The 19437-nt window shown below is 39.7% G+C and overlaps 1 protein-coding gene across 1 annotated transcript in view; it reads left to right on the top strand.

Moving 5' to 3' along the window:
- ift172 (intraflagellar transport 172) overlaps window positions 1–19437 on the top strand; it is a 54511-nt gene extending 35074 nt beyond the window's left edge. Inside the window, exons 29-48 of the mRNA XM_033649164.2 lie at window positions 1694–1810; window positions 2386–2528; window positions 2675–2768; window positions 3423–3487; window positions 3658–3838; window positions 4037–4146; window positions 6488–6617; window positions 8498–8596; window positions 8799–8908; window positions 9592–9655; window positions 10187–10273; window positions 12542–12658; window positions 12752–12862; window positions 12956–13075; window positions 13482–13577; window positions 14098–14157; window positions 14316–14414; window positions 15179–15332; window positions 16100–16191; window positions 18257–19437. Coding sequence (XP_033505055.1) covers window positions 1694–1810; window positions 2386–2528; window positions 2675–2768; window positions 3423–3487; window positions 3658–3838; window positions 4037–4146; window positions 6488–6617; window positions 8498–8596; window positions 8799–8908; window positions 9592–9655; window positions 10187–10273; window positions 12542–12658; window positions 12752–12862; window positions 12956–13075; window positions 13482–13577; window positions 14098–14157; window positions 14316–14414; window positions 15179–15332; window positions 16100–16191; window positions 18257–18346 — 2139 coding nt within the window. The 3' untranslated portion in view covers window positions 18347–19437. The remainder of the gene's footprint in view (window positions 1–1693; window positions 1811–2385; window positions 2529–2674; window positions 2769–3422; window positions 3488–3657; window positions 3839–4036; window positions 4147–6487; window positions 6618–8497; window positions 8597–8798; window positions 8909–9591; window positions 9656–10186; window positions 10274–12541; window positions 12659–12751; window positions 12863–12955; window positions 13076–13481; window positions 13578–14097; window positions 14158–14315; window positions 14415–15178; window positions 15333–16099; window positions 16192–18256) is intronic.

Genomic DNA, 19437 nt, shown 5'->3' with positions numbered 1-19437 from the left:
TTTAACTACTTTATATATGTATATGAAAGCCTCGAGAGGCAAGAGATTAAAAAAAAATTCTGGTGATTCTTTTTCTAAATCTGATCTAAATTGTTTTCACCTCTGTGTTTATGACTCAAGGACAGGATCATTTTCCTAAGTTCCTTTTTAGTTTACCTTGAACAAAAAAATAGGTAAAACAAAAAAAACGTTTTGACTGGTTAAAACATTTTATTTTGTTATTTTATCGATTTAACTGTAGAAGCAGGCTGGAGATTTCTTACAAAACTCCACCTATTTCCAAGGTGCATGGCTGATGTAGGCCACAACCAAAACACGGTAGTCTTACAATGGACCTTTCTCTAAGCTGTTGGAGTAAGCATGGAGCCCACACTGTAACTAACTGCACTCCCTGAAGAAATATTATCATAATTTGGGAAAATGAAACAGTGATTCCAGAGAGAAGCAGACAGAGGGGTCTACAGTCTGTGTTTGAAGGATATATCCAGGATGTCAAACTGACTCAGCAGCAACAACAGGTTAAAAAGACAAAGATAATTAGAAGCTAAAGCCAAACTATAGGCTACAGGTCACAGTGTAAAAGTGAACCACCACATCACTGCTGATCACCACACAAGACAATGAATATAAAGAGAAACTTCACCAATATTGAACCAGCTGTGTGGCATCACAGTGTGTGCAGATGAATGCTGTTTGGCTTCACCTCCATGCCGCTGCCAGCACCCGGACTTCTGCCGGGTGCTGGCAGCCGGGCAGGGAACTCTGGGGGAAGTCAAACAATATTCATCTGCACACAATGCGATGACACAGAGCTGGTTGAATATCAGCAAAGTTTCCCTGCTTCCCTTCACTGGTTCCTGTACAGCAGGGTCGGTCTTTATTCACTGTTATAATCATTAAAAAGCAAAAGCAGCATGTGTATACATTCAGTAGGCTATATCTTCAGTAGCTAGCTAGCTAGCTTTGACATCCTGGATATATCCTTCAAACACAGACTGTAGACCACTCTGTCTGCTTCTCTCTGGAATCACTGTTTCATTTTTTCAAAAATATGATAATATTTCTTCAGGGAGTGAAGTTAATTACAGTGTGGGCTCCATGCTTACTCCAACAGCTTGTCAGACATCACAAAGGGGCGGGGCTTAGCAAAAGGTCAATTGTATTTAAAGGGAAACTTTGCCAATTTTCAACCAGCTCTGTGTCATCGCACTGTGTGGAGATGACAGCGTGTTTGGCTTCTCCTGCACACACTGCTAACACTGCAATGACACATTGCAAGTTGAAAATCGGCAAAGTTTCTCTTTAGGTACAGTTCTTGTACTTAGTTACATCCCACCACTGACCTCTTGGTTGAGTCTAGAGACAGTCGCTCTGAGACGTTAAGTACCTTTTAGCTCCAGATTGTTGCAGCACAAAAGATTCAAAAGAAATCCAATAGAGTTTCATCATTAAGTGGCTTTACTTAGTTTTGTCAGCAGTTTTCCTTTCTGCTGTGTCACACACTGAGAGAAAGTACAGCTGAAGGGACATGAATTGTACCTATCAGCATTATTATTATTATATTCTCACTAGTGCTTACTTTCATGTACTTTGATCTCAGATAATCAGTGCTGGATCACTGCTGTTTTGTGAGGCCCTAATGTACCTGATACGTATGTTCTAATGATATGTATGGTATAAATGTTTCCTGTAGGAGTTGGAGGCTGACTCCAGGTTCTCAGAGGCAGAGTACCACTTCATGGAGGCTGAAGAGTGGAAAGCTGCTGTCCACATGTACAGAGTCAACGATATGTGGGAGGATGCATACAGGGTAGATATGGTCACATTTGTGTTGTTGGCTTGCTAGCTATTAATACCTTTACATTTCCAAAGATATGTAGAGTTATGTACTCCAAATGTTTGAAAGTAGTTGTATATTTTAAAGCCTAAACAGTCATCCCACACAACAAATGTTTACAGGAGCCAGCGGATATCCCTTACAGTCTTTTTATACCCAGTCTATAGCCTGCTTATTGTTGGTGACAAGTTACAACTGCTAGGAAATACTGTACATTATTAAACTGTTAAAGTGGTTCTTATAGCTATGGATAACTGAATTATGGTGTGTTTAAACCATTCATTAAATATTTGTATACTACTTGTAAAGGCTAAATAGGAGAATTTAAAGTTTACTGAGAGATTAGGCTTCCTGGGTGCAGCATTATAACAAGTGTTTGTTCCCTGTCGACAAAGTTTATTGCTGCTGCTGGTTTTGGAGCACGGTGCAACTTTATAGCTTCTATTAAATGTTTTTCTTTGGGATTATCTGTGGTAGGAGCATTAGGGATTCACTGGACCCCTACAGTGATAAATATTTACACAAATACATGTTTATGCATGTCTCAGGTGGCGAAGAGCCATGGGGGTGCTGGTGCCCAGAAGCAGGTGGCCTACCTGTGGGCTCGGAGCCTGGGAGGAGAGGCGGCCGTCAAGCTGCTCAACAAGTTCGGCCTCCTTGAACACGCCATTGAATTTGCTTCAAATAACTTGTGAGTTTCTGTTCCTCAGAACATTCACCTGCTGGCTGCTGGCAACAAGCTCATACAAAGTACCTTTCCAAATTTACATTTATCCTACAATCAGTTATTGTATTTCAAAAACTGATTAGATTTCTCACTCTTTATTTACTCCCCAGCTCATTCGACTTTGCCTTTGAATTGGCTCGTCTTGCGTGTAAGGAGAAGATTCCTGATATCCACCTCAAACATGCCATGTACCTGGAAGATGAGGTAAACCTGCCACAGTCCTGCTGCCTACAGTAATATATCTGCTGTCCGTACTTTACCACTATATGAAAAATCTCACCTTACAATACCACATCATCTCAAAAATGCATATTAAAAACTGATAAAAAAGCACAGGCTACAATGAAAGTCATGCAGAGTTACACATCTGTATTCATTTTACATCAGTCTGCCTTACATATTAAACTATTTTTGGTATCTGCAATATTTATCTGACCAATAGTTTAAAAAGTATTTTTTTCCACAACCTTCATGTTATCATCATAGCTCTTCCTAAAGTATTTGTAATTATTTAAAAAAAATGATGAGAGATGACAGGATGAGAACCCTGCATCTGACCTGTGTTAACGGAAACACTGAATCTTGTAAATTTCAGATCTTAAATTTTTTGGAGCTAGTATGCTGTTCCTGCGCTTCTGTGCTTGTTTCACAGCTCTTCAGGCGTTCTCTCGATTCAGAGCCTATACTTGTGAGCATTTTTATTAACCTGCCCCTGGCCAAAGCTTTAAATACTCACTGTTGATTACTACCAAAGCTCCAAAGGCCAAATTTTTTTATTTGGGACAGCCCTACTAGACGACATGTCAAGTATCATTGGTAGTGCTTATCCTAATATGCTGTCACTGTTTCTTCCTCCAGGGAAAGTTTCCTGAGGCTGAGGTGGAGTTTATCAAAGCTGGAAAACCCAAAGAAGCTGTGTGCATGTGAGTATATTTAGCTCAGCATTACTGTCAGCTGATCAGGAGTTGTTAGAATTATGTGTAGATTTATTTGTCCTTGCAGATCAGCAGCAACACATAGGATTTTAACTACTTCTAAAATCTTGTTTTTTGGGTGTGTGTGTGTATTTGTGTCTCTGTGTGAACTGCTCCAGGTATGTCCACAACAAGGACTGGGCCAGTGCGCAGCGGGTGGCTGAGGGCCATGATCCAGAGAGCGTGTCTGAGATCTTGGTTGGCCAAGCCAACTTCTGCTTTGAACAGAAAGATTTCCAGAAGGCTGAAGCCTTCCTGCTACGAGCCCAGAGACCCGAACTTGCTGTCCAGTTTTACAAAGTAACTATAACAGCCAAACTGGCTTCTGAAAAACAAGAAAAAAGTAACAAACTGTTCTAAGCAAAAGTAATTTCTTTATTTAACTGAAGAGATTTTTGTTTCAAGTTGCTGACCAAACAAAAAGTCAAACCATAGATTTAAACCTTCTGCCTTGTGGTCAGTCGTACTTTGATATCTTTCCATATTTGTATTCAACAGAATGCAGATATGTGGAGTGATGCCATGCGTATCTGTAAGGAGTATCTCCCCAACAAGCTCTCCATGCTCCAAGAGGAGTTCGAGAAGGAAACCTCCAAGAAGGGAGTCAGGTGAGATTAAAGACTGCTAAAAAGATGGTCTTTTCATAAAACAGGGCTGTCTGTTCAGTCGAAAGAAGCAAATACTTTTGAAATTGGTGACCAGAGAAAACAGAGGTCAAGGGCTACTGCGTTCACTTATGCAGAAAATCTACAACTACTAGAATGCACTGCAACTCACCTGACCAATAAATGCTTCCTCTGGTGGGTGACATAGAAACGATAAGGTGGTGGGCTGGTAACAAACAATCTGGAATTTCAGTGCTTTCAGACCTAGAGTTGTCTTGCTTTGGTCTGAATCAGGGACTAATTTTATTACAAAGTTGCATAATTGCCTAGAGTTGGTTTGTGTTCTCACGGCAGCATTTCCAAGCGGACCGGATTAAATGCCTTGTGTAAGAAAGCTGCTCTTGATTGGTCAGAATTTCCATGCAGGAAAAATCCAGGAAGTAAACAAAAAGTTGAAGAAGTGAACACTTGCAAGATAAATGTGACACTTTCTAATGTCACAATGGAGGGACAACTACGCAGGTTGATTTTAGCGCTGGTCATTGTGGACTATATTGCTGTCATCGTTCATTTTAGTCAAACCATACAGTTTGAAAACGAGGCGCGGCTCCAACTAGAAAACAATGTTTTGATGCATTGGATGTGCTGAATGTGCATATTAAGGCAGTACAGGAGGAGGCGCACATTAATAATCCTCCAGGACTGTAACATGTTCATGTTTAACCCAAACAATGTGTAATGCGACTGCAGTTGGTTCAGATCGAGGTCGGAACACGTTCTCACCACAAACGAACTGCACCAGAGTTCATTTGTAACCAGACCACCTCTTGAAGACGGTCTCAGTCTGGTTGTTTAGGTGCACACCCAAATGCCATTGCTGTGTTCACACCTGCCTGAATGAACCGCACTTAGGGGGCAACCGAACTTGAGTTCGAATCAACCGAACCAAACAGGGCAGTTGTGAAAGCACTTTTAAATATGTTTCTGAAAACATTTTAGGCGAGAAAAAGACAAAAAAAAAGGTTTTGTATTTGATCAGCACTGCTCAGTTTAATCATTTGATCTGACTTTGGTAGAAAGGAGGGGTCTCTCTCTTGATCCACTTCCACACTCTTTGTGACTGTGGTGGCAGGCATATAAAAATGCGGAAGTACAATCTGCTGTTCGAGCAACAGCACAAATCCACTGGATGATGCAATTTAAGTTTAGAGATGAGCAGGGAGATCCTGGTACTGGTAAGATGGAGGGAAGCTTACCGTAGTTCATTTACACATACTACCCACATTGTTATGATACAAAGCAGGTTGAAAATCAGCCAAGTATTCCTTTAAGCCCAAAAAATAAAAGAAGTCAACGGGCCTCGTTTTGTGCTTGGTTATGTACTTTATTGCATCCCAGAGAACCTTTAAAAAGTGATTTAATTTATCTTCATTTATTTTTCATTCCCACGTAACACAGTGAAAAATTGTCTTTATAGCTACAACAGCAGATGCCGAAAGCCTCGTTAACTTGACTCATAATTATAGATCAGAGGTTTGGTATTTGTGGGACATCATTTTAAGAGTTTCTGTTAGATTTTGTTGACCTGTTATGTTGTTAAGAAATCCCTTAAAAGCCAGCGGGAAACCACTCTGAACATTTCACAGGCTCTGCCCATTCACCCACCAGTATAATCTATGCACAAAGAGTCAGTTTGATGCTTTATTAAAACACAGCTCATGTATTATCCCAAATTGAAAGTACCAACAAGGAATAGCTCGTTAGCCGTCAGACCAGCAGCACACAGCTCTTATCCTCCTCCCACCACTTTTCCCTCTTTAATGACTTGCGGGAGAAAACATCAAAAGTTACCAATGGAGACGAGTGAGGAAGTGAGGGTTAAACACTGAATTATTCCTGCGGAGTTTACGGCTCATACTCCAGATAAGTGCAACTCCTGTTTCTTATAGGCATCTGCAGACCAGCACCGCCGTATTACATGTACGCAACTTTAATCTTGGAAGTAAAGAAGACAATGAAAAAGACAGAGACCAAGAACAAGAAAGAGGGAGAGAAATAAATGTCATGGATATGAAAACAATCCTTCCTCTTGAAATAATTTAGATATTTCAATGCCTCATTTATTATCCCCTTTTTTTATTCAGTTTTTCCTAATTTCTTGCAAGTTGCACTCTCAATCTTGAAAGACTATGTTTTGCTTTTTGCAGAGTTCAATTTAAGTCAAAGCAAGATGACCTTTTTGTCACTAATTGGCCCTGATACCTCGAGTCTGCAAATAAACCTCAAATGAAATGCATTGATTTGTGTCTCATATTTGACTTTGTGTTTTTATTTGGTGTTCCAGGGGAGTGGAGGGTCTGCTAGAACAGGCCAGGGAGTGGGAGCAGTCAGGTGAACATTCCCGGGCCGTGGAGTGTTACCTGAAGGTGAAGGATGACTCCAACAGTGCCCTGATGGAGAAGTGCTGGATGAAGGTAAAAGATAGATTTACAACAGGTCCAGTTAGCACAAATACAGTTTCTTTCATTGCCATAAAGGGTTGAGGAGGGTTCTCAACCTGGCTGAAGGGAGAGTGGCCAGCAGCTCATTTGGTGGCTGTAGCTGCTGGAATTGGCCAGTGCCAACCCCCCAGTGTCTGGTGTCACAGCGGGCTGGTGGTCAGTGGCAACGCAAACCTTTGTAATGGCAGCAACAGAAAGTTTGCTGATCCAGCGAGCAGTTGGGGTTGTCTAGTCCGCAGGAGCTGGGGATGGGCTGACTGGTTCCGTCAGGGAGCTGCTGCCCGCTATCCCCCCAGTGTGGTGGCCTGTAACGTCGGGGATGGTGGCAAAGAATGTTTCCTACATAAACACAAGCTTAAACCTGCAGCCATAATCCTTTGGCTCCGGTTAGCAAAAGGTTAAACTATTAACATTTTCTCTCCATCTCTGAAATGCTTTTTAGGTATTGGCGCATGTTTTATTGTGCTTATTTTCAGACTTTCTTTAAGACTCTCTTTTTGATAAGTCCGTCCTTCTTTGTTTGGTTGCTTTGCAGTGTAGGGAGTTGTTACAGTGCAGGAACAGCAACTTTCTCTGCAGAATTTTCTGTCAATGAATCAGATTTTCATCTGAAGAGAAATGCAGGTGCATCTGCATTTGCAGAGCAGCTAGTTGGAACACCTCTGTCTGAAATGAACTGTGATTAGCCAAATTCTCCCATCACATGATAGATTGTCTAAAGCCTGAAAACAGAGCCAAGAGGAGGAGCAGAAGTTTAGTTTTCTCATAGACTACCTGAATTACAATATGCAAAAACTTTATTATGGGATTTGTGTCCAGTGATGCTAAAGTAAAACTGCCTACCCCAGCTTTAATGTACAGTGACAGGGGTGTTGCTTCATTTAATCTGAAATGTATCTGACATATTTCAATGTCACCAATTAGTTGCTTTTACATTCAACACTGCAGTTTGTGGATAATAGAATATGTATATGTGATAGAGCCAACATGATAGTGGAGAAAGGGTAAAAGGTCACAGTGTCACCAACATCAATGGATTCCCTTTCGGGTGTTCACAGCAAATATTGTGTGTTATTGATTAATTAAAGTGCTATGGAGATCAGATCAATTGAAATTGGATTGGTTCGGTCTGATGGTGTTTCTGGAAAGAGAGGTCACCGGGTCTCAGAGATCAATATTTTTTATTCCCTTTGGGAGTCTGATGAACCAGTGTGAGAAAAGGAAGAATACACGGTGTGTGCTTATCAGAGAGCTGAACGTTAGGTGTCTTGGTGGTGTTTGTAGGTAAAGGTCACAGACTCAGCAGAATCAATATGTGGTTTTTATTTAGATTGTTTGTGTTTTGGATTGTTGATTGGACGAAACAAGAGATTTAAAACACATTGCCTTCTGGTCACTGTTTCAGACAAAATAAATAGTAATAAATCAAACTGTTGGTCTTTATAACAGCACTTCACCTCAAAATGAAAATTGTCATCCGTCTTAAAATGTGCTAAGAAATTATTACTTTGATTATCAACTTCCTCCAGAATGATAATCAGAAATGGTTTGTTTGTGGTAAATGTACTACATATTGACATTTACTATAGTGTTAATGTATTTGTTAATTGAGATGATGGACAAAGATCATTTTGCATTTAATCATACTCATATTCATAGTTATCGTGACATCTTGTAACCCAGTTACATTATGGGTTAAAATGTGTAATTTTGTGTCATTCTGTCCTCGGAAATTACACTTTTCAGATACTTATAATCTTCATACCTATTTGAGGAAAAGCAGAGACAACAACACTACAACTATTCCTTCTATAAGTGTTTCACACGTGCATTTTGTTTGTTTGTGTTTCCAGGCAGCAGAGTTATCCATCAAGTTCCTCAGTGAAGATCGAGCGGTGGAGGTGATCCAGGTGGTTGGACCACGACTCACACAGCTGAGGAAGTACAACGCTGTGGGTGAACACAACCACACACACACACACACACACACACACACACACACACTGACCTTGTTTTAAGTGTTGGTGTTTGAAAAGAACCATCAGTATTTATTAAATCGCTACGAACATGCTTCTATGAGTTCGTTTCAGCTGTTTTCATTTCTAATTTTCCCTTTTTGTCTCCTGCTGTGTTGTTTGTGCTCTCTTGTTGAAGGCTGCTGATCTCTACCTTAATATGAACCTCATTAAAGAGGCAATCGATGTTTTTATTGAGGGTGAAGAGTGGAACAAAGCGAAGAGAGTCGCCAAGGAGATGGAGCCGAGGTTTAAAAACACAGACACATTCACATATTCAGTACATCAGGGGTGGAAAGTACTCGGTACAATTTATACTGAGTATTTACACTTTTTGCTACTTTATACTTCTGCTCCATGACATTTCAGGGGCGAATATTGTACTTTTTACACCATTGCATTCATTTGACAGCTTTAGTCACTTTACAGATTCAGATTACGAATACAAAATATATACATCTAATAATGTATTATGATTCTTTAAGATGAAACTTAATTGATCAATGAGATATAGTATGTAAAGTAATTAAAACTAGCTCCACCCTTACTAGCGGCAACATGAAAGTGATGAGCACATTCATGCATCAATAATTATAATCCAATAATATTATATATATATATTATTCTGAAATTGGTCATACTACATAATAAGTACCTTTACTTTTGGTGCTAAGTATAGGCACCTAAGTATAGAGGATTTTTTAATTGTTGCGGAGTATTTCTAAGCTGTAGTAGTATTTCTTCCTCTTCTCTGGTACACACACCGACACTTGAATATACCACATTTTTTCACAAGCACACAAGCTTGAGGAAAAGAGACATGCAGGGTATTTTCAGTGTGATACCACCTCATTTCAACATACTTTTAACCACTGAAAAACAAATTTGTCTCCAGTCTCCGCCCTGTATCATATAACTCTGATCTCTGGCAGGTACGAGGACTATGTGGACCACAAATACAAGGAGCACCTGAAGAACCAAGGCAAAGTTGACTCTGTAAGTACAAAGACACACACTGTAACACCCTGGATTTAAAAAGTACCATTTTCTCAAGGAAATATTGTTACATCATCAATCTAATCTTTGAGTTTGGGCCTGAAAGGGACAAAATCCACTATCAGCAAAATATGAGACTTACTTTAATCACTCACATCCATGTGGCCTGAAAGACTCAGCGGTAAGAAATCATCATATTGCGGAGGAAATGAACCTATCTGAAATATGTATGAAAGAAAATTAAAATTCATAATTAATCTTTAAGCCTTTTCACCCTGTAGTAAAATCAGTTTAAGGTTGCCACAGAACAAGTAGTTTGTTGTGTGCATTGTACATGATTTCTGGTTGTTTAAGTCTCCGCAAAGCATATTGGTTCAATTCTCTTGTATAAAGCTGCCAATGTGTGAAAGAAGCCAAGTTTATAGTGTACTTTGAACAAAGAACGATGGAAAACATTATGTAGATACTTCAAACAATCTAAGTGTCATGTTGTCGTTTATGACGTTTTTTGTGGCTGTGTGTGTTTTATAGCTGGTGGGCGTGGACGTCATGGCAGCTCTGGACATGTACGCAGAAAGAGGCCAGTGGGAGAAATGTCTGGACACCGCTTCTAAACAGGTACTGAACACACAATCAAACATCCTTTCCTAATTGCTTGATTGAAGGTGTAAACTATTAGTTGTGAAGTTTAGATTACAGACAAGGTGCATTCAGTTAAAATAAACAGGTATTGCTTGCTGTAACCTAACCTTCTATTAATAGCTAAGTAAAATCACACAGCAACCACTGTGGCTGAAAAAAGAAGCCACCGCACAAGTGCTGTAAAATGAAATTGCTGTTCCTTGAGTGGCCACTTGAGGCTGGCTCTAAGAGAAAGTCAGTTACTATAGACCCCTACGTTAAAATGCCCAACTTTACAACAGAAATAACTACGTTTACAGCCTGGTACAAAACAAATTTTTGGTCTCCCTAGCTAATTTCCACATTGATGACAACTGTACTGTGGTGAATTTTTATATAGCTCACCAATTTGATTTTATTAAGCCTGAAAGTTACACATAATTGAGGGTGTGGCGCTTTAAGTGACGGACGGTTGTGGTACGTTAATAAGTTGCTAACATTGTAGCAAAGCTGGCTAGGTAACATAACCATGAAATAACTCCAGATTCAGAGAGTATAAACATAGCAGCAGCTGACGCCATTTCAGTGTGTTTCCAGTTCATGAAAGTTAACTGTAACGTTTTGGCCGCCAAAGACAGTCCTATTTAGCATGTGGTTGTACGAAAAGACCTCTAAGGAGTTGGATGTTCAGTACATCAGTACAAACAATAAGTACATTTTGTTTTAATGGTTGTTTTTTTGCTGGCAATAATTTGTGCTGGTGTTACTACAGTTAACCATATACTGACTCTAAGTGCATCGTGCTAACCAAGCTAGCAGCTAGCGATAAGGTTATCTCCGCCCTCTTGTCCAAACTAGTCAACTCTCATCACTTCTGGGATCATAAATTCAAGATGACAATGGTCAAAATGCCAAACTGGAGGTTTCAAAACGGAAGTCCATCAAGACCCAGGAACAGCGTTGGGCTTTGAAGCCAAATTGACATAGTGCCCAAACTGGAATTACAACTTCTGGGTATGTCATGTGATGCCATTGGGCCTGAAAAGACTTTCTCTCCGATAGACTGACATTAACCTCGTTTCCATCTAAAAGTGATTTGAATCTTTGGGAAATGCACATTTGTAAAAATGCGAATCATGTGTGTTTCCATTAAATGTTTGGAGCGTGAAAACTACACTACAAACTCGTGCGAGTTGCGAGATTACCTGGCCGCAGAGACGGAAACAAAACAAATCTCACATGCTGTTGCCAGGATGTGTTGTATTGAAATGCATGACATATTGTGCTTGTGAAGACAAATTTTGAATGTACATTGCACGTGCTAAAGAACATCTTTAGAACTAGCTAACATTAGCAACGGTTTGCAATATATCAAGCTATCCAAGCCAAGGTACCGGCTGCTACCTACCGGCTTGCGTTCCGTTGCTGCTTGCTATCCAGAATTGCAGTAATGTTTTTATCCTTTATCAAGGCGATAAAGGCTTTGATTTCTTCCTCTGTCCACACAAGCCTCAGGCTGCTTTCCACCATATTGTTGGCTTGTGGGAAAACACCGCGAGTGGAAACAGTTGATCAGTCACGTGTGTGCAAGTGCGCTACATCAGACTTAATTCGAATGAAATTGTTTCCATCCCCCATTTTGCGAATCAACCCTTTTTCACATCAACCAAAACCCAGCCATAGCGAGCGTGTTTTTGTTTGTGCGAATCAGGGGATTTTAATTCGAATTTTGCTGTTTCCATCAACATTTTCCGATGCCATACTTCTAGATGCGCATCTAAACAGCCTGATGGAAACACAACTATCGTGAAGTCTATCTTACATAGACATCTGTACATCACTGGATGAAAATTTTTGAGTGTCACAACCCCCACCAAATGACTTGTTTCACTATCGGGATTTGATCCCTTCAGTCTAGTAATATTTGGAATGTCTAGAAGGGCTGCTAGATCAACATATCTTATTCCTATTTATGTTAGCAGAGGGCTAAACCAGTAGTTAGCCGCTCAGCCCATGAAAAATCACGTTCACTTGTTCTGGTGGCCCAACGCTGCACAAGATCCGGATAATTTTACACCGTTTTTGGCTTCATGCACCACTGAGCTGCTTTCACAGGAATAAATGGGGCTCCGCCTCCAACGCTGTATGTAGTTCTCTTTGTCTATGAAACTGCATGTATGTAAAGTTTTCTCTGAATTAAGAAAACATAAACCATGTCAATAGTAGTTGTCAGTGTTCCTCATTCTCCCTGTTGTGTTTCAACAGAACTTTAAGATCCTTCATAAGTACGTCGCTCTGTACGCTACACACCTCATCAAGGAGGAGGACGCTCTGAAGGCTCTGCAGCTCTACATACAACACGGAGTTCCACCCAACCCTCAGGTACCGTATACACACTTTTAACTCCTTATTAATGGGAAACTGCTTCCAGTCATTTATTGTCTTTCAAACTAACCTTCTTATTTGAACTCTCAGAACTTTAACATCTACAAGCGCTTGTTCCTGGACCTGATTAACCTGCCCGACACTGATGGACCAGAGTCTTACCGGATGTGGGCCGACCTCCGCGACTTCCTGCTGCAGCTGGTAAATCACAACAGTATCTAGTTAAGAGTCTGAAAGCTGAAAATAGCTGTAATTCCACTTTTTCTGACGCCTATGTTGTGTGTATGATTTCAGTGTGAGAACATTTCCAGGTCGGCCGAAGCCAACTCTCCGGCTCATGAAGACTTTGAGCAGATACTGTTGATCGCTCACTATTACGCCACACGTTCTGCCGCAAAGGGAGTCACGCAGCTGGTACACAAAACACTATAACACTCACTTAATTTCTACCTTTGACCTGCATTATTTCCTCTAGACGTTAGATACTAAGGGTCAGTTTAGTGTTTATCAAAAAATGGGGCTAATTTCACATGTGCATGATTACATTTCATCTCAAAAAGCATCTCACCAACAGGTTCAACATTGACTTGGATGTATTAATAACAGGAATGACTCATATAATCATCAATATGACTAAACAAAAAACAGGAAATGCCAATATGTTGTATTGTTCCAAAATAAACCTTAAATCTGATAGATTATCTTTTCAGTACCGGAACTTGACTCTCCTCCGCAGCCGGTGGTGACAGTTTGAAAGTTGGATTTGTGTTATTACTAATTTTAAAATCAAAGCTCCTCTTCTTCTGCTGTGCATTTTCAGGCCAGTCTTCCAGCCAAGCTGTCGGTGTCTCTGCTTCGTCACACTGAGCTCGTTCCTGCAGACAAGGCTTTCTACGAGGCTGGTCTGGCCTGCAGGGTGGGTACTACAGATGAGAGGAAGACAGTAGTTCTTCCACTCAAGAGTCTCTGTATTCATAAACTGGCACAAAGTCCTCCACTCATTCCAGTTTTAGTATGGGACATGGCCACAAAATGTTCTTCCTACCTGGCATTGTACAATCTGAAAGTTGACAACCTTTCCTCACCTGAAGTACATCTATTCCAGACACATTCCAGGACTTCCAAGAAAAGATGCAAACCTAAAATGTAGTTTTTGCATTGACTGGTCACTTTTAAAAACCCAAGAATAACATAAAATATGTTCTATGTTTCTTTGTGGTCCATTAATTTGCTTCTCTCAGGATGTTTATGTTGAGGTTTCAATGGCTTTTTAGTGTTAATTGGACAGTGACAGGCATTTTGGGGAAAAAACATGAACGTAAATGTCAAGAAACATTTGTTCCAGAAGACCATACCAATTCCCCTGGACTGATACATGATCCTGTGTACCAGATTCACTAAACAGGTTCCTTTTCTTTTTTTTTTAAACCTGGCAGGATGCTGGCTGGGAGAACATGGCCTTCGTCTTCCTCAACCACTTCCTGGATCTCTGTGATGTGAGTAAACTGCTGGCAAAATCGAGATACCCCCCTTACCTACCTCATGCAGTAAAAGATCCAGAGTTTTATTAACATCGGAAATCCTTCTCAGCACCATTAGACTGTTTGACCATGAATCCGGTTTCTGTTTCTGACTGGTTGTTTTCTGTCTTCAGGCGGTTGACGAGGGGACAATGGATGGTCTGGACCACTCCGACTTCCTGGACACAGACATTCCCTTTGACGTTCCACTTCCCACGAAACTCTGCATCACTGTAAGACATCCCTCTACCAAACACATGCCTAAACACCCCACTGGACACACTGATAAATAGCGCCAATTGTGGTGGTGTGTTATGAATTAGATCACATTCATTGTATAACATCGGCCCCCAAAGAAGCTAACCCATTTTTGCTGACCCCCATCAAAGAGCCATCTGCAAGCCCTCAGAAGTCCCGAAAAAGCCTAAATTTACAGTAATTACGGTTCTGAAAACTTTCATTCTCAGTTTATATTGTTACTTTACCGCCTTGTGATTATTGTAATTATTATATATGTTTGTTAATATTGATAACTTTTAACTGTTTTGATAACCAGTATCAGGGCTTTCATTAGCTAAGTTCAGTTAGCTAATCATCTTTAGGGTTCTGTTGCCAAATTTGTTTTTTTATGTTGCTTGTATTGCTGACACACTTAGTCATTTAATAAGTTAATCAACTAACACTAAGTTGATGACTTGCCGTAAGTTATTTATTTAGCAAAAATATCTTTGGTTACAGCTTCATAAATGATGTTTATATTAATTTATACCATGGTAAATTAATTATTATAAAATATCGTTGTGTTTCTGGATTCTTGGCAGGACAAATTGGAAAATAATTACTTAATTGATTAATTGAGTTCCTTGCTGAATTGGTATCAAATTCAATTCCAGAGTCTCAGCTAACTGTATAGTCTTCATTTTTCACTTGTTCCTGTACATCATGTGCATGTGTATATATGTGTGTGTGTGTGTGTGTGTGTGTGTGTGTGTCACAGGACACCCAGCGTGAGCAGATCCGTGACTGGGTGCTGATGGTGTCCATGAACAATCGGTTGGAGCAGGTTCTGCCACGTGACGAGAGAAACACGTACGAGGCTTCGCTTGTGGCCGTCAACACCGGCCTCCGCTCTCTGCCCTGTGTCCTCACCGGTAACACACACACACACACACACACTCAGAGGTAAAATAAAGAGTTGTAAAAACAGATAAAAGTCATTCTTGAAATGAATAAACCAGTTTGATTGATTTTTACTTTAAGTGCACAATAACAAACATGATTAACAAAAACTGGACAGAAATTGAGATATCTTATCAAAACAGCTCAACACTAGCTTGATTGATATTCTCAAGTTTGCACACAGAAACATGATTCTGTAAAATAAATAAAAACAGATATCTGTTTTTGCAACCCTTCAAGTAAGAAGTCTTAGTGAAGAAAACAACAAACTTGTAGAAAAAGCAAAGAAAAAACACTGTAAAAGAAGAATCAGTGCACAAAAATACTGGCAGACTGAATCTTGTTGAGATCACACATTTCCTTTGTTATCTACAGTTTTAATCATTTGCCTGTTGTTGAATAAAGAAGCACTCTCTGATCAGTCTGCTTAGTTTGCTCATCGTCCTCTCGAAACACATCTCAACTGAGACACTCCAAGGTCTTTATGTTTTTATCTTTATTGTTTTTGATGTCTGGATGTGCTTTTATTTTGAAAATCTTTAGCCTTGTCTGTGTTGAAGGACAAGATGACTCATCTCATTTTGAATTTGAAATAAATATAAAATGACAGGATATAAAACAGCATATCCACTCACTTGGCTGCTCGTGTTGGTTTCCCAGTGAGCTGCTTGAGTGAACACACACACTCACACACATATGCAGAGTATACCCCCTCACTCTGTGGTGTTCCTATCTCCAGGCTACCCTGTGCTGAGGGATAAGATCGAGTTCTCATCTGTGGGGAAAGCAGCCAACAAGAAAGAATGGAACAACTTCCTGTTGGCCACAAAGGTGAGAACAGACAGAGAGAAAACAGAAAGGATCCACTGGTGGAGTTTAACTACCTGAGGTGCATTTACTCAAATACTGTACTGTACTGTACTCCACTACATCTTAGAGGTAGCTTGTAATATATATTCAGATTTTTATTGATTTTGGTTATGTTGGTACGTGACAGCTCTACACATCCAATGAGACATTCAATCTTGACAAACAAAAATAAAAATACAAGACATCAGGGTGACAGAGATCCGTACAAAACGGAGTGAAGCAGCAGTCCCAGTCCACCAAAAAACTATTAAAATTACAAAATTTGAATAAATAAACATTAAAATTAATAGTGATAATAATTAAAAAATAAAAATAAAAAAGAATAGATACAAAAAATAGGCAGAAAACAAAAATCACACTTCCAGGCCCCCAGACAATGCAATAATAATTCAATAAAATCCCCCATGATTGGTCCTTGAGCACAGTTAGTCATCCCAGTCACTATGGATTCATAAGAAGCAGTTTTTATCATATAGTTGACCCATTCTTTTATTTCTGGGGGGTTTGTTGACTTCCAATATCTGAGTATTGTTCTAGCAGCTGTATTAAATCCAGCTATAACAACTGAGAACTCATCCCTTGACACATTATACACCTGTGATCTGTCCCCTAATGAACAATGTCTTGGAGACACTGTTAGTGTCTTACCTAGCCATTTACTCATGTGTCGAAGAATTTTACTCCAAAAGGGCAGAATGAGTGAACAATCCCAAATACAGTGTAAAAAAGTGCCAGTTTCTTCCTGGCATTCCAACATGAGTCATTGGTTAATAACTCTGGCCGGTGTCCACTGGTATCTGTGTGTTATTTTATTTTTTACTGGGTGAATTTGCTCTTGCATTCCCTGACATATTTACTACTGTCAGACAGAATCTTAAACCATTGCTCTTCATCCAGAGAACATCCCCGGTCTGTCTGCCATATTATTTTCAAACTATCACAGTTATTGCTATAGCAGACTGTTAGTCATTTAATAATCATTTCTTTCATTTATTATGCAAAAACATTTCCTGCTTCCAGCTTCACAAATATGAGGGTTTGCTTTTCTTTTAAATTATATAAATTTTAAAAAAATATTTCAATTGATGTTGAGCTCTGGGTTATTGTGACGGCGTGTTTCACTATTTTTTTTTATTTCTTATTGTTTTACAAACTAAATAATCAATCAATTAATGGAGGAAATAATCAGCAGATTAATCCATAATGGAAAGTGGAAATGGAGTTAATCGTTTAAAACAAGCTCATCCTCAACCAACTACAACAGTAAATGCTGCTCTACATTAATGCATGAGTCATTATTATCTAATTATATATCATTGTATAACAGTGACATGGAAGACTTTTTAACTGGAGTACTTTTACTTTTAATACTTTAAGTACATCTCCCTGATTATACTTCCATACTTAAACTTTCCCTTGTAACAGAGGATTTTCACAGTGTCATATTAGTATTATTACTTGAGTAAAAGCTCTGAATCCTCCACCACTGGGAGTACCTCACACTGAAAACAGTCCCAAAAACTTCAATCATAAATAGGTTTCTTTTAAAGGGTTTTGGGTATCCAACAACTTAAACATGAGCAGCTGAATCCAACATGTCTCCCTGATATGTTGTGCTTTGGTGAGCGTGAGTTTAGACGGAGTGTAACATGGACGGACTTTCATTTTAGTCCTCCATTTGTAGACAGACATGTTTGATTTATAACAGACTCAGACCTTCGATGACACTGTTACACACACACACACACACACACACACACACACACACACACACACACAGAGAACGAGTTGTCTGATGTCTCACTTACAAAAGCCAAACTCCTTTCACTGAGTTTCATCATCTCTCTCAACCTCAGTGATTTTCTGTGAATCAGCAGAGTCGACTAATCGCATCATCATTATCTCAAGTCTACACACACACACACACACACACACACCCCTTTATATCATCAACATGCAGCACTGACAACATATGTTGAATCTGTTTTGTGATTGGTCGCTGTTTGTGTCCATCTTTACCCTGCAGACCACTCACAGTCCAGAGTGCCAGGACGTCCTCAAGTTTATCAGCCTGTGGTGTGGCGGCCTGCCGGCGTCTGGGTTCTCTTTCCACTGAGACACGCATACACACATTTTTGCTATTTCCTGTTTTACATTCTTCCATGTTTGCTGCAAGATTTTAAATACTTCATCCATCTGTGCTCTTCTTTCTCTTCACGTCTGCTCTGTTGTTCTCGCGTCCAAAAACTCTTGCTTTCACGGTGGTCAAAATGCTGTTTCAAATCCCTCTCTGCTCCTACTGTGGGAATTATTTTTTAAGCAATTTTAAGCTAAAAAAAAAAGAAATAAAAGTCACTATTTTCTTAAATGAGTGTTAAAACATTAGCCTGGATGTGACCCTGATCCCTCTTATACTTCCTTATCTCTCGGGTCTGTCTTTGACTCTCAGTCCCGAGCCCACTGGTTCCTGCTGAAGATGCAAATCTAAAAAAACAGATCACAAATATATAGTTTAATTTATTAAATAAGATCCGGTAATTTCCAAAAACAGCGGGTCAGTGTAGTTTTTAACAGACGTCACTCAAACAGGAGGAAACAGTGCCTTTGTTGGGGAATATTTTCAGCAGCGGATGAATCCACATTTGATGCTCTCGTGAGTTTTTGTGGCAGCAGGATGGTGTGTGGGATTGAGTCAAAATAAACAAGTGTGTGTGGTCATGGCGTAATGACGGAACATCACTGATGTGGTTTTAATAGGTTATGGACCACAGTGGAGGTTTTCTCTTCGCATCATCAATATGAGGATGACGGGACACAAAAACCTCCCACTGACTTCCTGTGCTTTCACTTTATTTTTGTCCTCGGACTGGTCAGTTCATCCTGAGCCGTCGCCATGGAAACATTCCTCCACTCTCCTGTACCATCAGTCTTTTCCTCTCCTCTTTGTCTCTCATCAGACGGACTTTGTCTCAGGATGGCATCGCTGAACAAAAGCCAAAGGATTCTTTCTGTCACATTTTAAGAAAGTAGTTTCTACTCCAGCAGAATTTACGATATGACAACTGATATTTAATGTCTGATATGAGCTGTTTTCTGTGTGTGTGTGTGTTTCAGATGCCAGTATTTTTGGCAATGCCTTTACTGTGTGTTTGATATGAAGTGTATATTTGTTTAATAAAGTTAAAATAAAAGATATGTGTTTTCCAA

Source organism: Epinephelus lanceolatus, chromosome 13, assembly GCF_041903045.1.
Source record: "Epinephelus lanceolatus isolate andai-2023 chromosome 13, ASM4190304v1, whole genome shotgun sequence".
Taxonomy (NCBI): domain Eukaryota; kingdom Metazoa; phylum Chordata; class Actinopteri; order Perciformes; family Serranidae; genus Epinephelus; species Epinephelus lanceolatus.
Note: the sequence above shows the minus strand (reverse complement) of the source record. Positions and strands in the feature narration are given on the sequence as shown.